Source organism: Equus przewalskii, chromosome 6 (assembly GCF_037783145.1).
Source record: "Equus przewalskii isolate Varuska chromosome 6, EquPr2, whole genome shotgun sequence".
Classification (NCBI taxonomy): Eukaryota; Metazoa; Chordata; class Mammalia; order Perissodactyla; family Equidae; genus Equus; species Equus przewalskii.
Window position 1 is genome coordinate 88,558,086 of NC_091836.1, and position 19,896 is coordinate 88,577,981.

At 51.7% G+C, this 19,896-nt stretch overlaps 1 protein-coding gene and 1 long non-coding RNA gene across 2 annotated transcripts in view; one reads left to right on the top strand and one right to left on the bottom strand.

The window, feature by feature from the left end:
- Positions 1 to 387: 387 nt before the first annotated feature.
- SLC6A5 (solute carrier family 6 member 5) overlaps positions 388 to 19,896 on the top strand; it is a 55,779-nt gene continuing 36,270 nt past the window's right edge. The window contains exons 1-7 of the mRNA XM_070624511.1: positions 388 to 520; positions 1,872 to 2,399; positions 5,031 to 5,169; positions 7,878 to 8,009; positions 8,362 to 8,535; positions 15,733 to 15,874; positions 18,566 to 18,698. Coding sequence (XP_070480612.1) covers positions 518 to 520; positions 1,872 to 2,399; positions 5,031 to 5,169; positions 7,878 to 8,009; positions 8,362 to 8,535; positions 15,733 to 15,874; positions 18,566 to 18,698 — 1,251 coding nt within the window. The 5' untranslated portion in view covers positions 388 to 517. The remainder of the gene's footprint in view (positions 521 to 1,871; positions 2,400 to 5,030; positions 5,170 to 7,877; positions 8,010 to 8,361; positions 8,536 to 15,732; positions 15,875 to 18,565; positions 18,699 to 19,896) is intronic.
- On the bottom strand, positions 10,699 to 17,612 carry LOC139084005 (uncharacterized). Its single transcript, XR_011541264.1, has 4 exons — positions 17,058 to 17,612; positions 16,914 to 16,971; positions 15,998 to 16,218; positions 10,699 to 11,197 (listed from the first exon to the last, which is right to left on the bottom strand). It is a non-coding gene; the product is annotated as an uncharacterized lncRNA (long non-coding RNA).

Consider the following 19,896-nt stretch of genomic DNA (forward strand, 5'->3'; position numbering starts at 1 on the left):
ATCCGCTGCCTGCAGATTTGGAGAGGCGGCTACGGGATCTAGTGGAAGAGAAAAACGGAAATATGACAGTAATTTAACTGCTTCCCCTGCGCCCACTTCAGCAGCCCAATCCGCTCTGTTGGCGGCTGCGCCCCGCCTTGGGTGCAGTGGGACGTGTCCCTCCCATGTTTCCCTTAATTAGGAGGAGGCAAACTTCTGTCTTCCCCTCCCTCCGGCTTCGGTTTAGTAATCAGACCCACATGAGTCACGCCAAACACGCAGCCCCCTCCCGCCCGAGTGACAACTGGCCAGCGTGCTCTCGGCTGTTGTCCCTTTAAAACTCGAATCCAAGGGGGTAATGATTTATCAAACTTGTATTATCAAGAAAATGTCAAACGAAGGGCACCTTGCTTTGCACTGACGCAAACCGGCCTTTCCCAAGGAGATATAGAAAGCGCCTCTCTTGCTGGAACCAAACCCAGTCTTGTCAATAGCTGGTTTCGCTCTCGACCCGTTCAATCTGTTGCCGGTGCCAGACATGGTGAGTCTTTGCTTTTGTTCTTTTAAGAGGACAGGGGGCTAAGCGGGTAGAAAGGGCAGATTCATTTTGGATATTTCTTTTTGAAATGTTCTGTGTATTTTGGAAGGCGGAAGACAATTCTCCCAGCCGGAGATATTTGTACTTGCGAGCATCACCTGAGGTCAGAAAGACGTTTCTCAGGCTGTCGAGCTGAGAGCGTACCACGCGCTTCTGGGTACTGTCCTAGGTGCTGAAAAGCCAGATGCCGGTACTGAGGCGAGTCGCTGTGGACCTTAGAGGCTATCGAGAGAGAAATGCTGGCTGGAGCCTAAGTACTTAGATTTGGTGCAAATTAAGGAGATCTGATCTGTGCATTTGTGAAAGACGGTTAGACGAGAGGCGTGCAGTTAAGGTGAAGGTAATACGGTTATTTTTACCGTATAAGAGTAATTATTGGGGCTAATATTTAGGATGCCCTGACGGAAAAACCGCCGCGGGCAGTTCTTTTCATTTGAGCCTCTATTGGGAGAAAGCAAACGAAAATTAGTCGTGGGTTTTGTTCCATAAGCAAGTGTAGGGGCACGAAGGCTATGAGACTCCTGTGGATAGTTATTTCTGGGGGCAGGAGAACCAAAAACAACTTTGCAGGTCCTTTAATATACCTGGGAATCTGGAAGTCAGTGTAGGTTGTGTACGATGAACTTGGTTACTATCTTGTGTTTTAAGTCTGGTTTATTATTGTTGTTTTGGGTTTTTGTTGTGGTGGTGGTCGTTATTTTGGTTGTGATCCTTGTCCCTGCCTTTGCTACCTGGCCAGGGGGGCTGCCTTTTGGAGCTGTGGGATTCACACAACCGATTTGGCCTCAAATGCTCGCAGGTGCCAGGGCATCAGCTTTGTGGCCGCAGCTTGTCTATGGCTTATAAAAAAAAAAAAAAGAGGCAATGTGCATTGCTGAATGACAAAGGAAATGGGGCGGAAAATTAAAGAATCTTTCTACAATGGTGATGGGGACGTGAGCACCCTACAGCCGTGATGTGAAATCCAAAGAGGGCAGAGAGCTCATGGCTGTAGGGGTAGTTCTGTCCCTCCCTTTGCCCCCCTCCAGAAAACAGTTCTGCCTCTTTTCTTAGTTTACCTCCATCAGGGAGGAGAATGTTAGCTTCTTTATGTCATCTCGTTATTGAAGAGACGGACAAACTGAGAAACAGTGATTGCAGTTTTTCTTGGAGAAGGAAAAAAAATCCAGATTCCAATTTGTTCCCTGGATATTGTGTCTGGACCTGAGTTGTGAACGTCTCTATATGTAGATAAGGTATTTTTAAAGCTGCTGTGATTTTATTTTTTTGCACGAACTTCACGTTGTGTTCGCAGGATTGCGGGACTCCCAAGGAAATGAATAAACAACCAGCCAACAGCCTGGAGGCGGCGGTGGCGCCAGGCCACCACGATGGTCGGTGCGCGCCCAGGACGAGCCCAGAGCAGGAGCTCCCCGCCGCCGCGCCGCCGCCGCGTGTGCCCAGGTCGGCTTCCACCGGTGCCCAAACTTTCCAGTCCCCGGACGCGCGAGCCTGCGAGGCTGAGCGGCCGGGAGTGGGGGCTTGCAAACTCAGTGGCCCGAGGGTGCCCGCGGCCTCCGCGGCTCTGCGGGACTTGAGCGAGGCGCACGGCGCTCAGGCCGCCCCTCCTGGGGGCGCCGGGCCCGGCAACGCGCTGCATTGTAAGATTCCGGCCCTGCGCGGCCCGGAGGGGGATGCGAACGTGAGTGTGGGCAAGGGCACCCTGGAGCGGAACAATACCCCGGCCGTGGGCTGGGTGAATATGAGCCAGAGCACTGTGGTGCTGGGCACAGATGGAATCACGTCCGTGCTCCCGGGCAGCGTGGCTGCCGCTACCGCCCAGGTAAGCAGGTCGCGCTCGGCCCGCGCCGCCTCCTGCTCCCCAGCCGCGCGGAGGCGAGCGAGGCCGTGGCGGGTGCACGTGTGCTGATGGGGAGACCGGTTGGCAGTGCCAGGTGATGGATGCTGGGGGCAGCTTTGGGGCTTCGGAAGCTCGCACTGCGCTGGGGTCACCAGTTCAGGGCGCGAGGGCTGCAGTGACCCTGCCAGAGGGATCGCGACCTCAGGAGCTGCGGCTACCTGCTCCTTCCCAGCCTCGGTGGTATCGGAAATCGGGGCGCAAACTCCTTAAAACAGTTGAGGCAGGTAGATTCCTACCTCTTTATGCAGACACGACTCCCCCTCTTGCCAATGAATGGGTCTCTTCTTTTTTTCCCAAAAAACCATTGTTTTAATTTTAAAAAGAAAATATAGACAAAAGCCTGGGGGAAATAATAATTTAAGTCCTGTAGCCTTTGCACTGGGAGTTACCACTTATCACTTGAAAACTCACTTGCTGAGAGGTGGTTTACACGAGGTCACTACAGAAGCTTCAGCCTCAGGGCGATCTTTTGCCTGGCTGGTATCTAATTTTTTCATCGTGATTTTGTCCGTTTTGGTTTTTTGTTTTTCTTAAAGAGGACCTCTCTCAACTGTACAGGCTTCAGGCCCACAGACCTGGATCCACCCCTGCAGCTGATCCTTTACACTCAACCAGAGGCATAAAAGATCCTCAGAGCCAACCCCAAACCTGGGCTAGGGACGAGGGGACTATTACTGGTGGCTCCTCTCCCACATAGGCTTTGTCTTCTCCATTTCCCTCCTGTCTCCCTCCTTCCACCAATCTTTTCTTTCCTCCATCCTGTCCACCTGCTTCAGCTCTTCCCTTCCCACTGTCTGCCTTTCTGCTCTCTCCTCCTCCCCTAGGCTCAAGGCTAGGCAGTATCCAGTGGTCGGCACCTGAACCAGACCATCCGCCCCTGTGAGATCTGGGGTTCTGGGGTTTACAAGGCCCTTCTGTACTTAGTCCCTCTAGTGCTTGTACACGTGTGTGCATGCACACACACACACTTATCCATAGGCACACACAGCAGGGGCTCAGCTATTAGAATAACTAGAAATGTACAAAAATTTAGGCTTTCCCACTCGCCCCTGCTTCTGGGATCCACTTCTGGAGCGCTTGGCTGTGTGTGTTAACTGCCTGTGACAGCATGTGCCCCAGTGTGACTCCAGGTAGAGGAAGAAAACGTGTTCCAGTGCCTCGCTTAACCTCCGCACTGCGGCAGGAGGAGCAGGAACTCCCACCCTTTCTAGCCCTGGAAGAATTGGAGGGTGGGGGTGGGGCTGGAGGTGGTATGTGTGCGAGACGAGTGCAGGGAGATTTTAAAGATGCTCAGTGTAGCTCAAACCCTGCATTTGCCTACATTCAGCTCTGCCCATCTCTCTGATTCTTGCCTTTCTGACACCCACCTTGGCTCCTCCTTCGTCTGCCTCACAAGACTTCCTCCCCATCCTGACAGCAGCTTCTTTATCCTCTGTGGCCTGTGGAACAGTGTGGGACACGGCAGGTTGCTCAAATGGCAGATGGAGGGTGACTGAGAAGGTGGAAGCTATGCAGTGGCTTTGGTCCCTGGAAGCTTTGTGTGGTGTCCAGGTGTCCTGAACATTTTCTGAGTTTATTTGAGATGGCTTCATCCCCAGCTTTTTCTGCTTAGCAGTGAGGCACCCCAGAACCAGGTACTGCCCCAGAAAGCATCTTAATGTGAGCTTGAAGAGGGGAGCCCCAAAGATCCATAGACCGCTGGAGCTGGAGTGTGCCTCAGGGGCTAGTCATTCCAAGCCCCTCATTTTACAGATGGGGATACAGAGGATCAGAGAGAGCAGGTGGCTTGCCTGGGGTTGTCTACCTGGTTAGTAGTAAAGTTTAGACCAGAACTCAAGGTTTTAGATGTCCTGTCTCTTACCATATCTATTTTCTCCCTTCTCCCTCTGTTTCACCCCACATCTCCCTCCTGTCCATATTTTTTTGCTCCAGTGCTGAAAGGTGTCCCCTTCAATTAGCTACCAGGCAGGTTCTGGCTGAAGGCTTTGGCCGAGAAAGTGAGGCAGGGCCTCCGGCTGGCTTCAGGCATTGCAGCTCTCTCTGGCCTTAGCACAGACTCCAGAGGGAGAAAGGGCTGAGGGAGGGGGCATTGAGGGTTTGGGGGAGGAAGGGGTTGGTTAGAGACCTGCTTGCTGGGGACTCTAGGCATGATATTGGGGGCCTGCTTGCCAAATGAACTCTTGGTCAGGGGTTGGGGATGGAGGGACCTGCTTGCAATTAACTGACAGGTTCAAGGTTGGGAAGAGCTGCTTGCTGGTGTGCCCTGACCGCAGGGTTTGGGAAAGAAGCGTTCAGGGGTCTAAGATGGATCTTCAGATCAGAACTGGGAGCCTGCTTGCTGAACCACTCTCAGGGCAGGGTTGAGGGGGTGAGGGCCCTGCTTGTAGATGCATCCTCTCTTCAGAATTGGGGTCCTGCTTGCCGATGCATCCTCGGTTGAAAAGTGGGGGCCTGCTTGCTGGGAAGGACCCTCAGCAGGGGGGAGGGGCGGAACGGGGCCTGCTTGCGACCAACCAGGGGCTGTTATCCGACAATGTGCTTTTCCGCCCCCAGGAGGACGAGCAAGGGGATGAGAATAAGGCCCGAGGGAACTGGTCCAGCAAACTGGACTTCATCCTGTCCATGGTGGGGTACGCAGTGGGGCTGGGCAATGTCTGGAGGTTTCCCTACCTGGCCTTCCAGAACGGGGGAGGTATGGCTTTTCCGCTCTTTCCGCCTGCGGCGCGGTGGGGCGGGCGCTGGCGGGTTGGGGGGGAACCCAGAGGCCCAGGACCGCGCGAACAGAAGAGGCTCGGGACAGCCTGCTCACACTCCAGCCCCATCCTCCGTGGGCATGGTGCGGACCCAGAGCACAGGAGCGACTGGGACCGTTTGGCGCTAGATCCAGGGGGCTTTTATCGCGAGATGGAGCTCAGCAGAGGGGCGGGCCCTCATGATCCCCCGCCGGCCCAGCTTGGGGGCTGGGTTCTGAGCCAAGTGGGCATTGACACGGGAAAGGTCGGACTCTAATTTAGCCAACAAGTATTCAGGCAGCAGGTGCACTCCGCGCACCTCAACGATTTTAGAGTCCGTAGCTGTGCGGTCCTGGACGCCGAATTAAGGGTGCTTTAAGATTATAACCTGGAAATGCGAACCTGCCTAGGAGACCGTGGGAACGGGCTCTGGGTGGCGCAGAATGCAGGATGCGGGGAACCAAGCGGTGCGGGTGGAGAGGGGCTGGGGGTTGTGCTCTGAAAACCTCTCAGAAGTCCCCACACGCATACATCCTCTTGTGCACAAACGGGGAGTATTTTGACTTTAGCAAAAACAGTTTTCGTTTCATTTGTCCTAACTGGGTGGAAGAAGCTGCTTTTTGAAGGAAACCCGTTTTTGAAATGGGGAGGACACCAGTTAAGCCTGCGCTGGCTGCCTGGCCTCTCGGACCCATTGTACCTCTTCTGTACCCGACACACTCAAGATCCCTTTGCTTGACCACCTGACACTGAGGGCTGAGGGGCCGGCTGCTCGCCCCGACATTGGCTAACTGAGGGTCGCCCTCTAGGAATTGGAATTTCACCTAAGGCTTCCTCCCACAGCTTCTCAACGGGACCAAGAGACTAGAAATGCATCCCTCACTCCATCACGTTAGGCAGCTTAAGGTTGTGTGTGTGCAGGTGTGTGTGTTTGTGTGTTTGTCTTGGGTCTGCTCCACGTGGAATTTGGTGCACGGGGACGAACAGATGTTGCACCACTCGATGATTAAAACGGAAAAATATGTGACCCTTCCTCCCCTCAATTCCAAATTAGGGCATGTTGACAAATACTTATGAGGACCGCAGAGCGTTTGCAATCAGACGTGCCCTGGAAACAGAAGAACGTGTGCTGGGTACACAAATAGACGCACCCCAGCTGGGTTTCCGCTTGGTTTTCCGCAGGGAGTCCGCAGAGCAGGGTGCAGGAAGCAGGAGGTGCTATAATAAGGCTTCTAGTGAGAGGAAGGAGGTGGGTACACAAGACCGCAGTGGGAAGGGAGTTTGGCGGGCGCAAGTGCCAGCCCTTTGCAGGCCCAGGATCCGCGAAGCGCGGGGCTGCGTGCGCGCTGGGCGGTTACGGCTGCACCGAGCCAGGCGCGGGGACGGTGAGGCGGCCTTTTCCGCACTGCGGCTCCGGGCCCGCAGCCCTCCGCGCGGGGTGGAGAGCTCTCCTCCTACCTCCCAGGAGCAGAAGAGAAGGATGGCTCAAACCACGTCTTTCTCGAAAACCCTGTCAGAAGATGACAAAGCAGAACCCCTGTTTTACTCCTTAGTATCCCAGGGCCGCTGCTGAGCCTTCCTCGCCTGGAGAGCACCGTCCCCTCCCCTCCCTGCCTCCCCCTGCGCCCCCTTCCTCCCTTCCCGGGGCAGGAGATGCCCTTCCTCGGGACAGGAAGTTGGGAGAAGGCCGAGCAGAAAGAATGGAAGAGGGGAAGATAGGCACGGTGTTCTGGGTTTCAGCGTCTCTACTATCTGAACTGGGTCCGACCCATGCCACAGGGCTTCCTGGGCCAAACCTTTTCAAAGACCTTGGCCATTCCCTAAGGCCCTACCAAACACCCTCAAAGAATCCTTTAAGGGAAAGAGCCCAGAGAACCCTCAGCAAGTCTGTGGAGACCTACCAGCTACTATTGCCCTAGGCTGCCTGTTCTGGGGGATAAAGAGATAAAGGGTCAAGAACCTTAGGGGGCTCAGAGTCTGGATAAGACACTGCATAAATATTGTCAGGTGCTCAGTGCCTGGGGAAGGTACTGTGGGAGGACAGAGAAGGGAGGCTTCTCAGAGGAGGAAGCATTTGAGTTGAGAAAGATGGAAGGGGCTTGTCATGTGGAGAAGGGAGTTGAGGTGTGTGAGATGGCAGAGGTGGTGGGGAGACGGATATCCTGGCCTCCTGTCAGGCAGTGCAGGCCCCACCCTGGTTGGCAGAAGGTGTGGGGGTGACTTGGATTATTGTGGAGGTGGGGGGATTTGGGGGGGGTGTCCTGCAGTCTAGCTTAGCAGAAGTTAGGTCCTTGGAGGGTGGAAGTGCTGATGAGCTTTCACCAAATCTGACTGCAGTAGTGACTCAAAGGCATGGATTTGTCGAACACTGGAAGGGCTTACTTTTGGGGCATTGAATTACCAGAATAAGACAAAGAAAAGAATAAAACCCAACCAGCACACAATGCCTAGCGAACCATCCGGTGGGGAATGGAAAAAAGGAGTGCAGTTGCGGGGTACTCCTGCCCTTTTTAGAGGAGGCCTCGTAAACATCCCAGGCACCCATGGTTGACCTGGAATCTCAAAAGCTTCCTGGAAAGGAGAGAGAGGCAGCTCCCATTGAGGGGGAAGGTGGGCCTGAGCGGCCGTGGCCTCCCGGGCTCTCACGTCCTGATCTTTCTCTTTCAAGGCGCTTTCCTCATCCCCTACCTGATGATGCTGGCTCTGGCTGGGTTGCCCATCTTCTTCTTAGAGGTGTCACTGGGCCAGTTTGCCAGCCAGGGGCCAGTGTCTGTGTGGAAGGCCATCCCAGCCCTACAAGGTGAGTCGGCCCTGCCTCCCAGCCCCCTTAGCCCTGCCCTGCCCTGCCCTCTCTGGCCCCAGGTGGCCCCGGGGTGGGGGGGAAGACCTGCTCTTGTGATCAGTAGAATCACTCCTTCCTTCTCTGTTTGATCAATCCACCTCTGGGGCCCTCTGAAGAATGTCCCAAGAAGACCACTGGCATTGTTCCTGTCCTGGCAGAATGCCTCAATGTCCTTGGTAGACAGAGTCCACTCCACTCTTTGTGTTTCCGTCTGTAAGAGCGAGCCAAGACCTGGGTCCCTGCCCTGTGCCCAGCGGTAAGAGCCCCATAGGGCTTGATGGACTGAATCCCTGGACCTTTACTTCTACAGGCTGTGGCATCGCCATGCTGATCATCTCCGTCCTCATTGCCATTTACTACAATGTAATCATTTGCTACACACTTTTCTACCTGTTTGCCTCCTTCGTGTCTGTGCTGCCCTGGGGGTCCTGCAACAACCCTTGGAACACGCCAGAATGCAAAGACAAGACCAAACTCTTACTAGGTAAGTTGGGATATACCTACACTAGGTGTACTATTCATTCATTCAGTAAATATTAACTAAGCACAGATTATGTTTGCCAGGCCCTATGCTCGGTGCTGGGGGCACAGAGATTAAAACAAATGCCAAAGGTACTTGATTCTAACATTTAAGGAGCTCATGGCCCAGAGGAGGTTTAATCGAAGTTTTGTTTGCTCATGAATAGCTGGAATGTTTGTTAAAAATGTGGATTTACAGGCCCACCAGATACTCTGATTTATTACATTTGGGTGGGATTAGGAAATGTGCATTTTAGCAAGGTCCCCAGGTGACTTGCATGCACGGTATGATTTGAAAAGCAACGAGGTCCTAGAGTCCAGGAGAGTGATGCATGATATCCTGGGTCCACACTTCAGAAAATACTGCTCAGCGCACAAGGTTAAGTGTGAGAACAGACACTTTAATGGACGACCTCTGATGGAAATGTGCACTGTGCTGTACCGAGGTGAGTGGAATCTGCCTGGGCGGTCAGGGAGCGTTCCTGGAGGAAGACCCATCTCAGACCTGAAGTCCTTTGGGACTTGAGGACTTGGAGAAAGCTGTCAGCTTGTTGGGTCAAGGGCAGGAGAATGAATGTGAGGAGGAGGCGGGCAGATCTGTGAGCACGGCTTTCTGCTCTATAAGACATCTCTGCCCCTGACGGGACGTGTGTCTGGGGCAGGTAACTTCTCTCTGGATCTTGGTTTCCGCATTTGAATAATAGAAATAATGTAAATATTCTTCATCCTATCGACCTCTCAGGATCGATGTAAGGAGGAAGGAAATGAGGATGTCACAGTAGTTGGGAAAGTATAAAACTCTACAAATAGAAGGAGCTGGTATCCATCACCTTTGGAGGCTCTGGCCATTTTAGTGGGCACCAGTGAGCAAGTAGTTTCTTCCCCCCCCCCGCCCCCTGGCAGATCCGTTATTCTCCTGAAGCTGGATCTGTGCTGAGGTCAGAATCCTTGATCTCTGGATGACTGGCTCTCGGTGTTGGTCCCGCACATCAGCTCTGTTGTCCTTACAGCCTACACATTGCAGAACGACGACATTATTTAACCCTTTGAGTGTGTAAGAGGGAAAGATGAGTTCTTCCCTCCCACACCCCAGAGAGATGCACATCCCTAAAGGCAGTAGTTCACACTGGAGTATTTTTACATACATGAGTGTGACACACCGTGACCAACCTTCACCTGGAGAGGCTTTGAATAATACTAAAGAAGAGCTAAAACCAGAGACACGTGCGCATCAAATTCAAACCCTGTGCACCTGGAGGTGCTCAGGAATAGGGGTGGGGATCTGTGGAGGTTCCCAGGGGTGTGGCTCACTAGTGGTATGACCCAGAGCAAGTGTGCCTTAGCCTCTAGGGGCCCCAGTGTCCTCATCGTCACAATCACCATGTTGGTGGGCTCAGGTTAGAGCAGCGGTTCTCAGCCCAAGCTGCTCCACATTAGAGTCACCCGGGGAAGTAACAAATCAAAACGTCACCGAGGGTCCACCCTGGACCAATGACTTCAGAAGATCTGGGGGTGGAGCCTAGGAATCTGTATTTTTAGAGTTCCCCAGGGGCACTCAAGGTAGGAACCATGAGGCTGGAGTTTGCCCACATGCCTTCGTTAGGCTTCCCTTAACCATTATTGGAATGGAGTGCCCACCTTCTTTGCCCTGCAGTCCCTGCCAGCCCAGTGGCCACCTCTGCAAGGCTGCTGTCTGAGAGAATCCCACGCTGGAGGTGTTCACAGATTCACAACCAACAGTCACCAACCGGAATGGCTTTCCCCAAAATGGTTGCCTTGTTAGGCAAAGGGCATTTTCCGGGATGTGGGGTCCGGAATAATGGAGAAATACTTCAAGGTCAGCCCAGAGCCCTGCTTGTCCTTTCCAGATTGTGCCTGGGAGGGAAGGCACTTTTCAAAGGCATGCCTTCTGGAGGAGGGCTGTCACCTTGATTCAGCTCCACGGGAAGCTTCCCTGGGGACTTGCCTCAGGGACCATGTGGGACATGGTGACCAGTGTCCCACAGCTGTCCTCCAGGAAGGATAGTAGTTCAGAAACACCATTCGCCTCTTGAACAACATCCACTAATATTTGTGCAGCATCCTAACGCTTAATAATAACGGCGAGCATCACTTGCTACACACCAAGCACCAGGTTAAACCCTTTTACTCAAATTGCCAGTGTTAGGATGGACAACAGCCAATGTACGGCTTCTGTTATTTTTTCCATTTTATGGGTGAGAAATCTAGAGCTCCAGGTCAGAGAGCTAGCTCTGTAGTAGACCCGGGATTTGAACCCATGTTTGCCTGCCTCCAAGGCCATGGTCCTAAACACCATGCTAAAGACTCCCCAATCTACAAAGCAGCTTTGTAAATGATGTCTGTGCTGTTCCCAGTAAGAGCCCTGTGAGTTCCAAGGGGCAGGCGACATGATCACCATCTTGCAGGTGAGAAAGTGGACTTGGAGAGAGGACATATCATGCTGTAAGTCGCAGGGCAGAACCACTGTTGGGATCTGGGTCTCATGGCCCCTAATTCTCTGTTCATCCAGGCTTCCTAAAGAGTCCTTGGTCCAGCAGGTTCTACTCCATCAGTCTGGGCAGAGTGATGTCCATCCACGTGGTCCCTAACTGTTAGTAGCTGAGATCCTGTGGAGTAAAAAGAAAGCTTGTCTGACCAGTAGTTGATTTGGTACTTCCAGTTCTGGGAGGAATCCTAAGGGGGAAATCAGAGATGCAGGTGAGGACTCGACATACGTGTTCATAGCAGCCGCACTTACAATCTTGGAAAACACTAGAAACACTTAAATGTGTGACAGAAATTCCAGTAATTATTGAATAATTCCCTGGTTCAAGAAAATTATAGTGCATCTGTAAGATGAAGTATTCCATAGTCATAAAAGATGAATACTCATAAAACATGGGAAATCCTCACCATATCATGTTAAATGTAAAAACAGGATACAGGTTTATAGTATACTTTTATTTTTACTAACCATATGTGCATGGATAGAAAACACACAGGAAGGTGATACACAAAATGTTAACTAGCAGATTTAGGACCATTCTTTCCTACACTTTCTATCATGGGCATGCGTTTATTTTATAGTCAAGTATATACATATATATGCATATGTATACACACATACACATATGTGTTTGTGTGTATTATTTTTTGAAGCAAGCTGAGCCCATTGACCAGGCAAGACATGTGAGTGGGGTGCCCCTGGTTTTGTGGAGTTTCCAGTCTGGCTCCAGGAAACGCTAAAGGCAGAGTGAAGACATTACATGGTAAGCTCTGAGTTGCCTGGTACAAACCATGAAAGCTATGCAAGCTCCGAGCAGAGACAATGGACATTTTTCACTCTGATTATTCCCTGGGAGCATATAGACAGGCTGGGCAGACCTTATCTCGTTCTTAGCTAGGGCTTTAAATTTTTTTTTTTGTTTGTTAAAAAGCAAGGTGTCAGTCCCCATTCTCTCTTTGTGCAGCCCCTCCATCTGTTTTTCTCTGTGTTATCTGCATGTGAGCGGCTCCATTCCTGGGGCCAGGCTAGCCCTTGTGGAAGTATTGGTTCTTTGGGGTCCTCCTGTGACTTAGAAGAGGGATGGTGGTCTGACATGCAGCAACGTAGGTGGCCTTATAGCCCCACTGTTCTGATGCATGAGACAGGAGACCAGACAATGGATGTCCCAGGCTCTCTCCAGTTGGCCATTCTGAGAGAGGCTTATTTAGGAAACAGGAAAACTCCTTCTCCTAGTGCAGTGTCCCACAAATAACCTTCCTGGCTCACCCTCTTCGTCACAACCCCGTAGCCACCCTTCCCTGTGAGAGCAGGCAGCTGGACCCGAGAGAGGGGAGAGATGGCCTGCCATTCTTACCTTCTGTCTGAGCAAGGCAGTGTTCATCCCACAGCCGCCTCAGCATTGCCGGGGACCTACTGCCCGGGAGCCCTGCCTCCCCAGGGAGATGCCAGGGCGGGGTACCGCTCCAGCCCGGGAAGCAGCCCTGGCTCTGTCCGTGGTGGAGGCTGAGCTTGCAGCCGGTTTTTAGGATGTAGGTTGTAATGGAGACTGTCTTCGGTAGAGAGACTCAACCTTCCAGGTGTCTGAAATGGAGACGGGCTAATCCATGCCCTGCCAAGTGAGACCAGCGGCTGTTCTGTGAGATTAGGAGCTAGCTGGGTCGTTTAAAATGGGAACAACATAATATACCATTTCTATTTCTGGAATGGCTTAATTTTCATTAGAACTTTAATTAAATGATTTCTTTTCTCCCTCGTCTTTCGTGTGCTTTCATTTATTAATAATTGCCCGAGTAAAGCGAATCCCGTTCGAAGAGCTTCCAGTTGAGCACGATCATTATCGCTGCTCTTTGTTCTGGGATGCCAGGCGCCCAGCTCTCTGCCCGGTCCGCCGGCCGACCTGGCGGCGCTGGGCGCTGGAAGCACGCCTCTGCCGCCCAGTGGTGGGAGGGGATATTGCAGGAGGCTGGAGGCTGCCGAGCCGCAGGGACGGGTGACCTTGCGCTGCGGCGACAGCAGTGATCCAGACACCGCAAAGACACTCTCTGGGGAAGCGGCCCGCCTGCTTCTTGAGCGCCTTTGTGCAAGCAAGCGATTTGGCATTTACACGCGTGTTAGCATCTCTTCAGCGATAGGGGATGGATGCACGTTTTGGCAGGAGGGCAAGAAATCACTTCTGTTCTAACTTACAGAAAGGGATGTGGGTGGTGCTTTAATTGTCTTCCTTCAGGTCGCTGCTGGGGGGGAGGGGAAGCAAGGGCTCCCTCGGTAAATATTTGATAGTTATTAGGTCGGAATCCCGCTGAAACTCTCTGTTATTTAATTACACTAAAGAGATAACATTGAATAATGAGGTATTTTGAGGACTCTAACTATAAGCAGTGGTTCTCAATCGTGGGAGCCATTTGGCAATGTTTATAGACATTTTTGGTTCTTACTACTCGAGGGTGGATGCGCCTGGCATCTAGTGGGCAGAGGACAGGGATGCTGCTAAATATCCTGCGATGCACGGGACAGCCCCCCACCACAGAGAATTATCTGGTCCAAAATGTTGTTGAAAAATCCTGATCTAAAGAACTAATCAGAGAGAAGTGATTCTTATAATTTTTGTTTTAATTTTTATTTAATATTATGAGGTATTCTGGGGCATGTGTGGGAGGCAGCAGGAAATTTATGGCTGGCAAATGGGATTGTGCGAGATGATGCTGAGGACTAGAGATGCTCACCTCATGAAAAGGTATAACAATGATGATTGAGTCACAGCTAAAATTTAGTGGGTCTGGTGTGCTAGGCGTTGTATGAGGTCTTTTTGGTCTGTGATCTCGATTTGGTTCTCACAACAACCTTGTGAACCAGATACAACTATTATCAGAAAACAGAGGCTTGGACAGATAGAGGAACTCATCTGAACTCTCAGAGCTAGGGGACCTCCTGAACCTATGGTCTTACCCACTTTGCTATTCCACACAGTGGGAGTCCATGCACCAAATCTAGGCCACATGTGCCTTTTTGGGGTCCGCAATATTTAAAGACAATTTGACCTTATTTCCAACATTTTAAAATGGAGAGATTTTGTGTAAATATTCAGATTTTCTGCCTCTATTGCTGGAACACCTGGAAAAGCATGGCACAGATTGACTGGAGCACTCTCTGATTTGCCACAGTCGCCACCACTCCTTATTACCTCCATTTTATGCCTTTCTCATTTGTGTCACCAGCCTGGCTTCTGAAGGTGTTTGAGTTTATGATTGCTGCTCTCTGCTTCACACTAGAGTGGTTCAGAGCATGGCCTGCAAAGAAAAAGTGACTGTTTGCCTCCTGGTTCTGCTCTGTGACCTTGGCAAGCAACTGCACTTCTCTGTGCCTGTTTCTTTATCTGCAACCTGGAGATAAGAACAATACCTACCTCATAGGAGTGATGTGAGGCTTAAATCAGTTAATGCATGTAAATCACTTATGGTGCTTTAAAGTACGTGTGGAGTACACGGTAAATGCCCTATAAGTGTTAGTTGTTGTTATTGTTATTTTTTCACTCCTTTAGGAAATAGTGTTGTTTGCTATTAGTCTTGGTGGACTCTCAAATATTGGTCGAGTCATCAGTATTTCTAAAGCTGTCAGGGAGGCATTGTAATATGGTCAGAAAGTCTTCAGCTTCTTCTGATTTGAAATGAGGCTAATAATGTGCACCTGCCAGGATTTCACGAGATAACAAAGTGTCCAGCACAGTGCCTGACACCAAGACTCACAGGGCTAGTTCCCTCTCCCCGTGCCAGCCTCGGGCGGCTTTCTCAACCTCAGCGCTGCTGGCGTTTTGGACAGGAGAAATCTCTGTTGGGGGCGCTGTCCTGTGCATTGTAGGACATTTAGCAGCATCCTGGTACCCACTAGATGCCAGGAGCACCCTGCTCCCCAGATATGACAATAAAATGTCCCCAGACATTTCCCAGTGTCCCCTGGGGGACATGTTCATCCCCAGTTGAGAACCATGGTCTGAGGTCCGGCCGCAGGCTCACGAGCACGTGGCACAGCTTCTGCCTCCTCTAACCCATGTGAGTGTGTGGAAAGCATGTGGCGCACATCTTAGCGTACTTATGGTATGTCCTCTGTGGTCCAGGCAGTGGGTTCATGGTGAAGTTATTGCTGAGCCTTCTGTGGCCATAGCCCTTCAGAAAGTTTGCTTATGTCTGATTAAACTCATTTCTGCAAGCCATTTATTTTCTGCGGAGTTATAAAGATCTGGGTTTGAATCTTGATTCTCTTCCTCATTAGCTGTGTGATTTTGGGAGAGTTACTTAAGACCTCTTTGAGCCTTCTTCCTCATTTTAAAAACGGAGGTCATGGTAGCTAATGCTGTTGTGAGCATTAACCGAGGTAGTGCATCTCAGGTGCTCAGCATGGCTCCCACCACCCAGGGAGTGCGCCGTACTGAGAGCCACAGTGTCAGCACACGGCGCTGCTGGCGGCACTGGGCTCCAGGTGGATAACACACCGTCTGCGGTCTGTCTCCGTCTAGCTTTGAGCAGTGAACGCTTTCCCAAAGTTACTCTCCAATATTGGGCAAATATCTTTGTCCTTTGTTTTTAAATTGCTAGAGAGGAGATTTGTGTATATTTTCCATACAGATTTCACTGTATTTCCATTCCGTCTTCTCCGAAACAGACTCCTGTGTCATCAGTGACCATCCCAAAATACAGATCAAGAACTCGACTTTCTGCATGGCCGCCTACCCCAACCTGACGCTGGTTAACTTCACCAGCCCGGCCAACAAGACGTTTGTCAGCGGGAGCGAAGAGTATTTCAAGTAAGATGTTCGTTTGCTTTTTACTTTCTAAGAGAAACCCAATGAATTAGTGAACATTCAGCTTGAAGACTGGGAGTGTGGGTGGCCCGAGGAATGGGCTGCCGCCCTCTGCGCCCTCCCTACCTGCTCGAGTGATCAGGGAGGAAGACTTGTGCCCTGGTGTGGTTTCTGAGAGCAGAACCCTTGCGGGTCTGGAGAGGAGAGCTGGCTGAGTGCTGGTGGGAACAGAATTGGTGCTGCTGTAATCCCTGACGTCGATGACAAGGACGTTGCAGAACCTTCATCCACGGTGATCTAAGCAGACCTCCAGTTAACTAGGGTTTTTTTTTTTTTTTCCTTCCTCACTTGAGAAGGGAAGAGAGGCAAAAAGTAAGAAAACAAGTCAGGGTCAATGGCTTAGTTTAAAGAACTAAGTTTTCTTCTTCTTCTTCTTCTTTTTTTTTTTAACAGTTTTGCCTTGGTTTTGTACTTTCTACATCCATTTTGCCAGACATTCAGGACTGAGGTTCAGGGATCTAGGAAACCCTCAGCCACCACAGGAAGATTAAAAAAGGTCATGGAATTATTTCTTAGGGGAGGTAAATGTAGACAGAGTTCAACAGAGGATAAATAAAGAATGTTTGATAGTTAAGCCTTAAGTTGGGGGTTATAAACTCAGATGTGCTCAGGGGCTTGGTGGGGAGGTTTGCTTGCCAGCAAATGAGTGAAGTACAAATGAATGAGACAACAGAGAATGGTGGGGACTGTGGCAGACTGGAGAGGAGGTTTGCCTCGTGTAAGGTAGGCTGCTGCTGCCCAGCTCCAACCCATCCTTGCCTTGGGGGGGTGGGGTCCATGCTGCTAGAGCTTCCGTCTTACAAGAGAAGTTGGAAATAAAATTCGAAGTTTTATGTGTCTCTCCCATTTTAAATGTTTGCAAACTAATTCAAATAAAACACGGGGGCCAAGTTAAATGCATACATGAGTGGGCCCCCGGTTTGTGGCCTTTACTTGGATAATGAGAAGTGCTCACTAAGACCCCCTTAGTCCTTCCGGTTACCGTTAATTCCTATTCCAGCTTTCTCTCCTGTGCAGACTCACAGGGTGCATGGCTGTCCCTGCAGAACAGAAAGGGGAGTCAGGCTGAATGACGAAATAACCCCTTTTGAAGATAACGTGGGAGCAGGGCGGCGGGCTGACTCACCCTGAGCACTGGGAAGCTGAGTCTGGCCTGGTGGTGGGAGGAAACCTGATCACGTAGTCACCCGGTTAGGTATACCATGCAGTGATTTGTGAACTGGCCTCTGATGGTCTTTGCTCATCCTCTGGGACCAGTCTTAGGTCCCAGGGAATGGTGTGAGGAGCTTCCTGGGACCCGTCTGAGATCCCTTCTTAAAGCATGGGTAGTGGAGATGCCAAGTGCTGTGGCGTTGCTGACTCAGTGGTTTACCCTGTTGGGGGCGGGGACACAGAGAAAGTCCTTTTTGTTGTTGGGCAGTATGGTCCCTAAGGTTTGGGAGCCCGGGTCAGCCACCCTTGGTCCCTACTCAGCTCTTGAGCCCAGGTTGAGATGAAGTGGGCTCTGCCAGCCCGGAGCGTGGCCAGCCCTGTTTGACAAGGGTGACTGTGCTGCCAACAGCCTCTCCTGTGGCCCCTCGCTAGCTGGCTGGGGACAGCGCTGCTGGCTGGAAAAGGATTGTGCTGCTGCCTTCTCTCCCCCCAGCAGGTCAGAACCTCTGGGCTGTCACTTCTAGAGTCCTGGAGAGTCTGGATTCTGGCTGGTCCTTTGTTCAGGTCACAGAAAGCCGCCAACCTAGAAACACAGCACTCTCCTCCAGGACGTGGGACTTAGTTGCTGCATTGTTGAGGGGATTGTCTGAGTCTGTTGGGACTCAGTGTCCCTGTAACCACCTCCTGTCCCAGGAGGGAGGCTGCCTGCCCATTGGCTACAAGCTGCTGCCTGGGGCGCGAGGGTCACCAGGTCGGCCGGGACTTCTCGGCACCTACATAGGCTGTCAGCAGCTGCGACAGGGCCCCAGCAACCCCCTGCTTCTTACCCCGGGGGTCTGTCCTTGAATAAGGCCCAGCCGGCTCTGCTTTGATGTTTCAGCTCACCTCAGCCTGGAGACGTGCCCAACGCAACTGGAACTAAAATGCAGAGGCAGCATTTTTGGTCATTTAGCATAATGACTCTGTATTGATTTTTTCAATTTAAAATTACACACATATCCTGGAAAACATTGTCATAAAATAGTGGAACAATACGGAAGCGCACAAAAATCATCCCAGACAGCTTAGCGTTTCGGTTGGTGCTGTGAGTTTGTATAAAGACATCCACCTTGCTGATGCAGTGGAGGCTGTACGGGAGCCTCCAAGGCTGTTGGATTTGTTGCTCTTCTCCTGGGGCAGCCCTGGCCGACGTTGGAGCTGAAGTGGTCTTGTACAAAGCCTGCCCAGGGCCGCCAGTGGTCTCCCAGCGCATAATTAAGAACTGGGTAAATCCAGTCGGTCTGTCTGCGGGCAGCTGTGGGTGGGAGCCCAGGCCAGCGAACCCCTTGCCACCTGCTCAGATCACATCTCTCATGGGGAGGGCGGGGTGCTGGGTTGTTTGGCTCCTGGCTCTGCCGGAGATTAAAGCCTGCAGAAGGCCACTCCCTCCCTCCCTCCTCTTCCTCCTTCGTTTCCTCCCTCCTCTCTCTTTCTGACTTGTAGGTACTTTGTGCTGAAGATTTCTGCCGGGATAGAGTATCCAGGGGAGATCAGGTGGCCGCTGGCCTTCTGCCTCTTCCTGGCTTGGGTGATCGTGTATGCATCCCTGGCAAAAGGCATCAAGACTTCAGGAAAAGTAAGGACTTGTATTTGTCTGGGAGAAACTCTGGGACAGCCAGGCATGACTGTGTCCTGTGGCAGCGGAAGAGCTCTGAGACCAGAGTCAGGAGCCGGGGTTGTAATTCTGATCCCGGCCCTGAGTGGCTGTGGGGCCTCGGGCAAGTGATGTCACTCCTGTCTGTGCAGTGGGATGGTGGCACCTTTCTTTGAGGGCTGTGTTAGGGTTAGATGAGCTCCTGGGGAGGGTGGGGCTGCTGTGACTGTTTCCTCCCTTCCCCATGGGGCTGCCACTTCACTCAGCAGCTGGGATGGCCCTGATGCAATTCAGTCACTCTCCCTAAACTCCATGCTTCGTGCTGCTGGCTCTTTGCTTGTCGGTCTGGCTGCCAGGTCAGTTATTGCTCCTTCCAAGAAGCTGGAAAAAGATCATAACTGTAAAGCGGATTCTGTCTCCTCACTCCTGGCTACCATGTTCTCGGCCTTTGATGACCTTCTTCCAACCCCCAGCCCGACACTCTTTACCCCACTTACCCACAGCAGTAAAGGGTGACGGTCCTGCTGGTGGGATCTTGCTTGGCGATTGCTTGGCTGGCCCTTCAGAGATGATGGAGCTCCCACCCCAAGCTCAATTCTGAGCCGTGGACGGCAAGGAGTCCAGGAAACCCCAGGACACACTGGATGGACCTGGTTGTAAGGGCCACAGTGTCTTCCCTCATCTTCCTGCTGCTTTAGAAAAACTGAAAAACGCCATTGAATGGCTAACCAATCACTTTGATGACAACCAATAGTATTTAATTATCCTAAGAGTCACGTGCATGTTTCAGGATGAAAACCAAAATATCTTTAAGGCCCGAGGGATGAGCGTGTGATGGTGGACGCTGAGACCACAGGTTGTGGAGTCGGGTTTGGGCCGGTTGTCCAGGCCAGGGCTTACTGTGGTTACACACCAACAACCAATTTTGGAAGGATCAGGCCTCGAGGGTGCGCGGGTCTGTGCCACCTCCACCTCCAAGGCATGCTTCACACCCCCACCAGGCACCCAGACCCAGCACCCTTTAGCCACAGAGAGCAGAGTCCCTGGGCACATGGACATGCTCACAGGTGACTTCTCATAATGGCTCTTTCTGGTGCCCTCCACATAATCTGGTACCCCAGGGACTTGAATGACTGGCGGGTTTGTCAGGGTTACCTGAGGCCAGGGGTGCTGCCTAGGT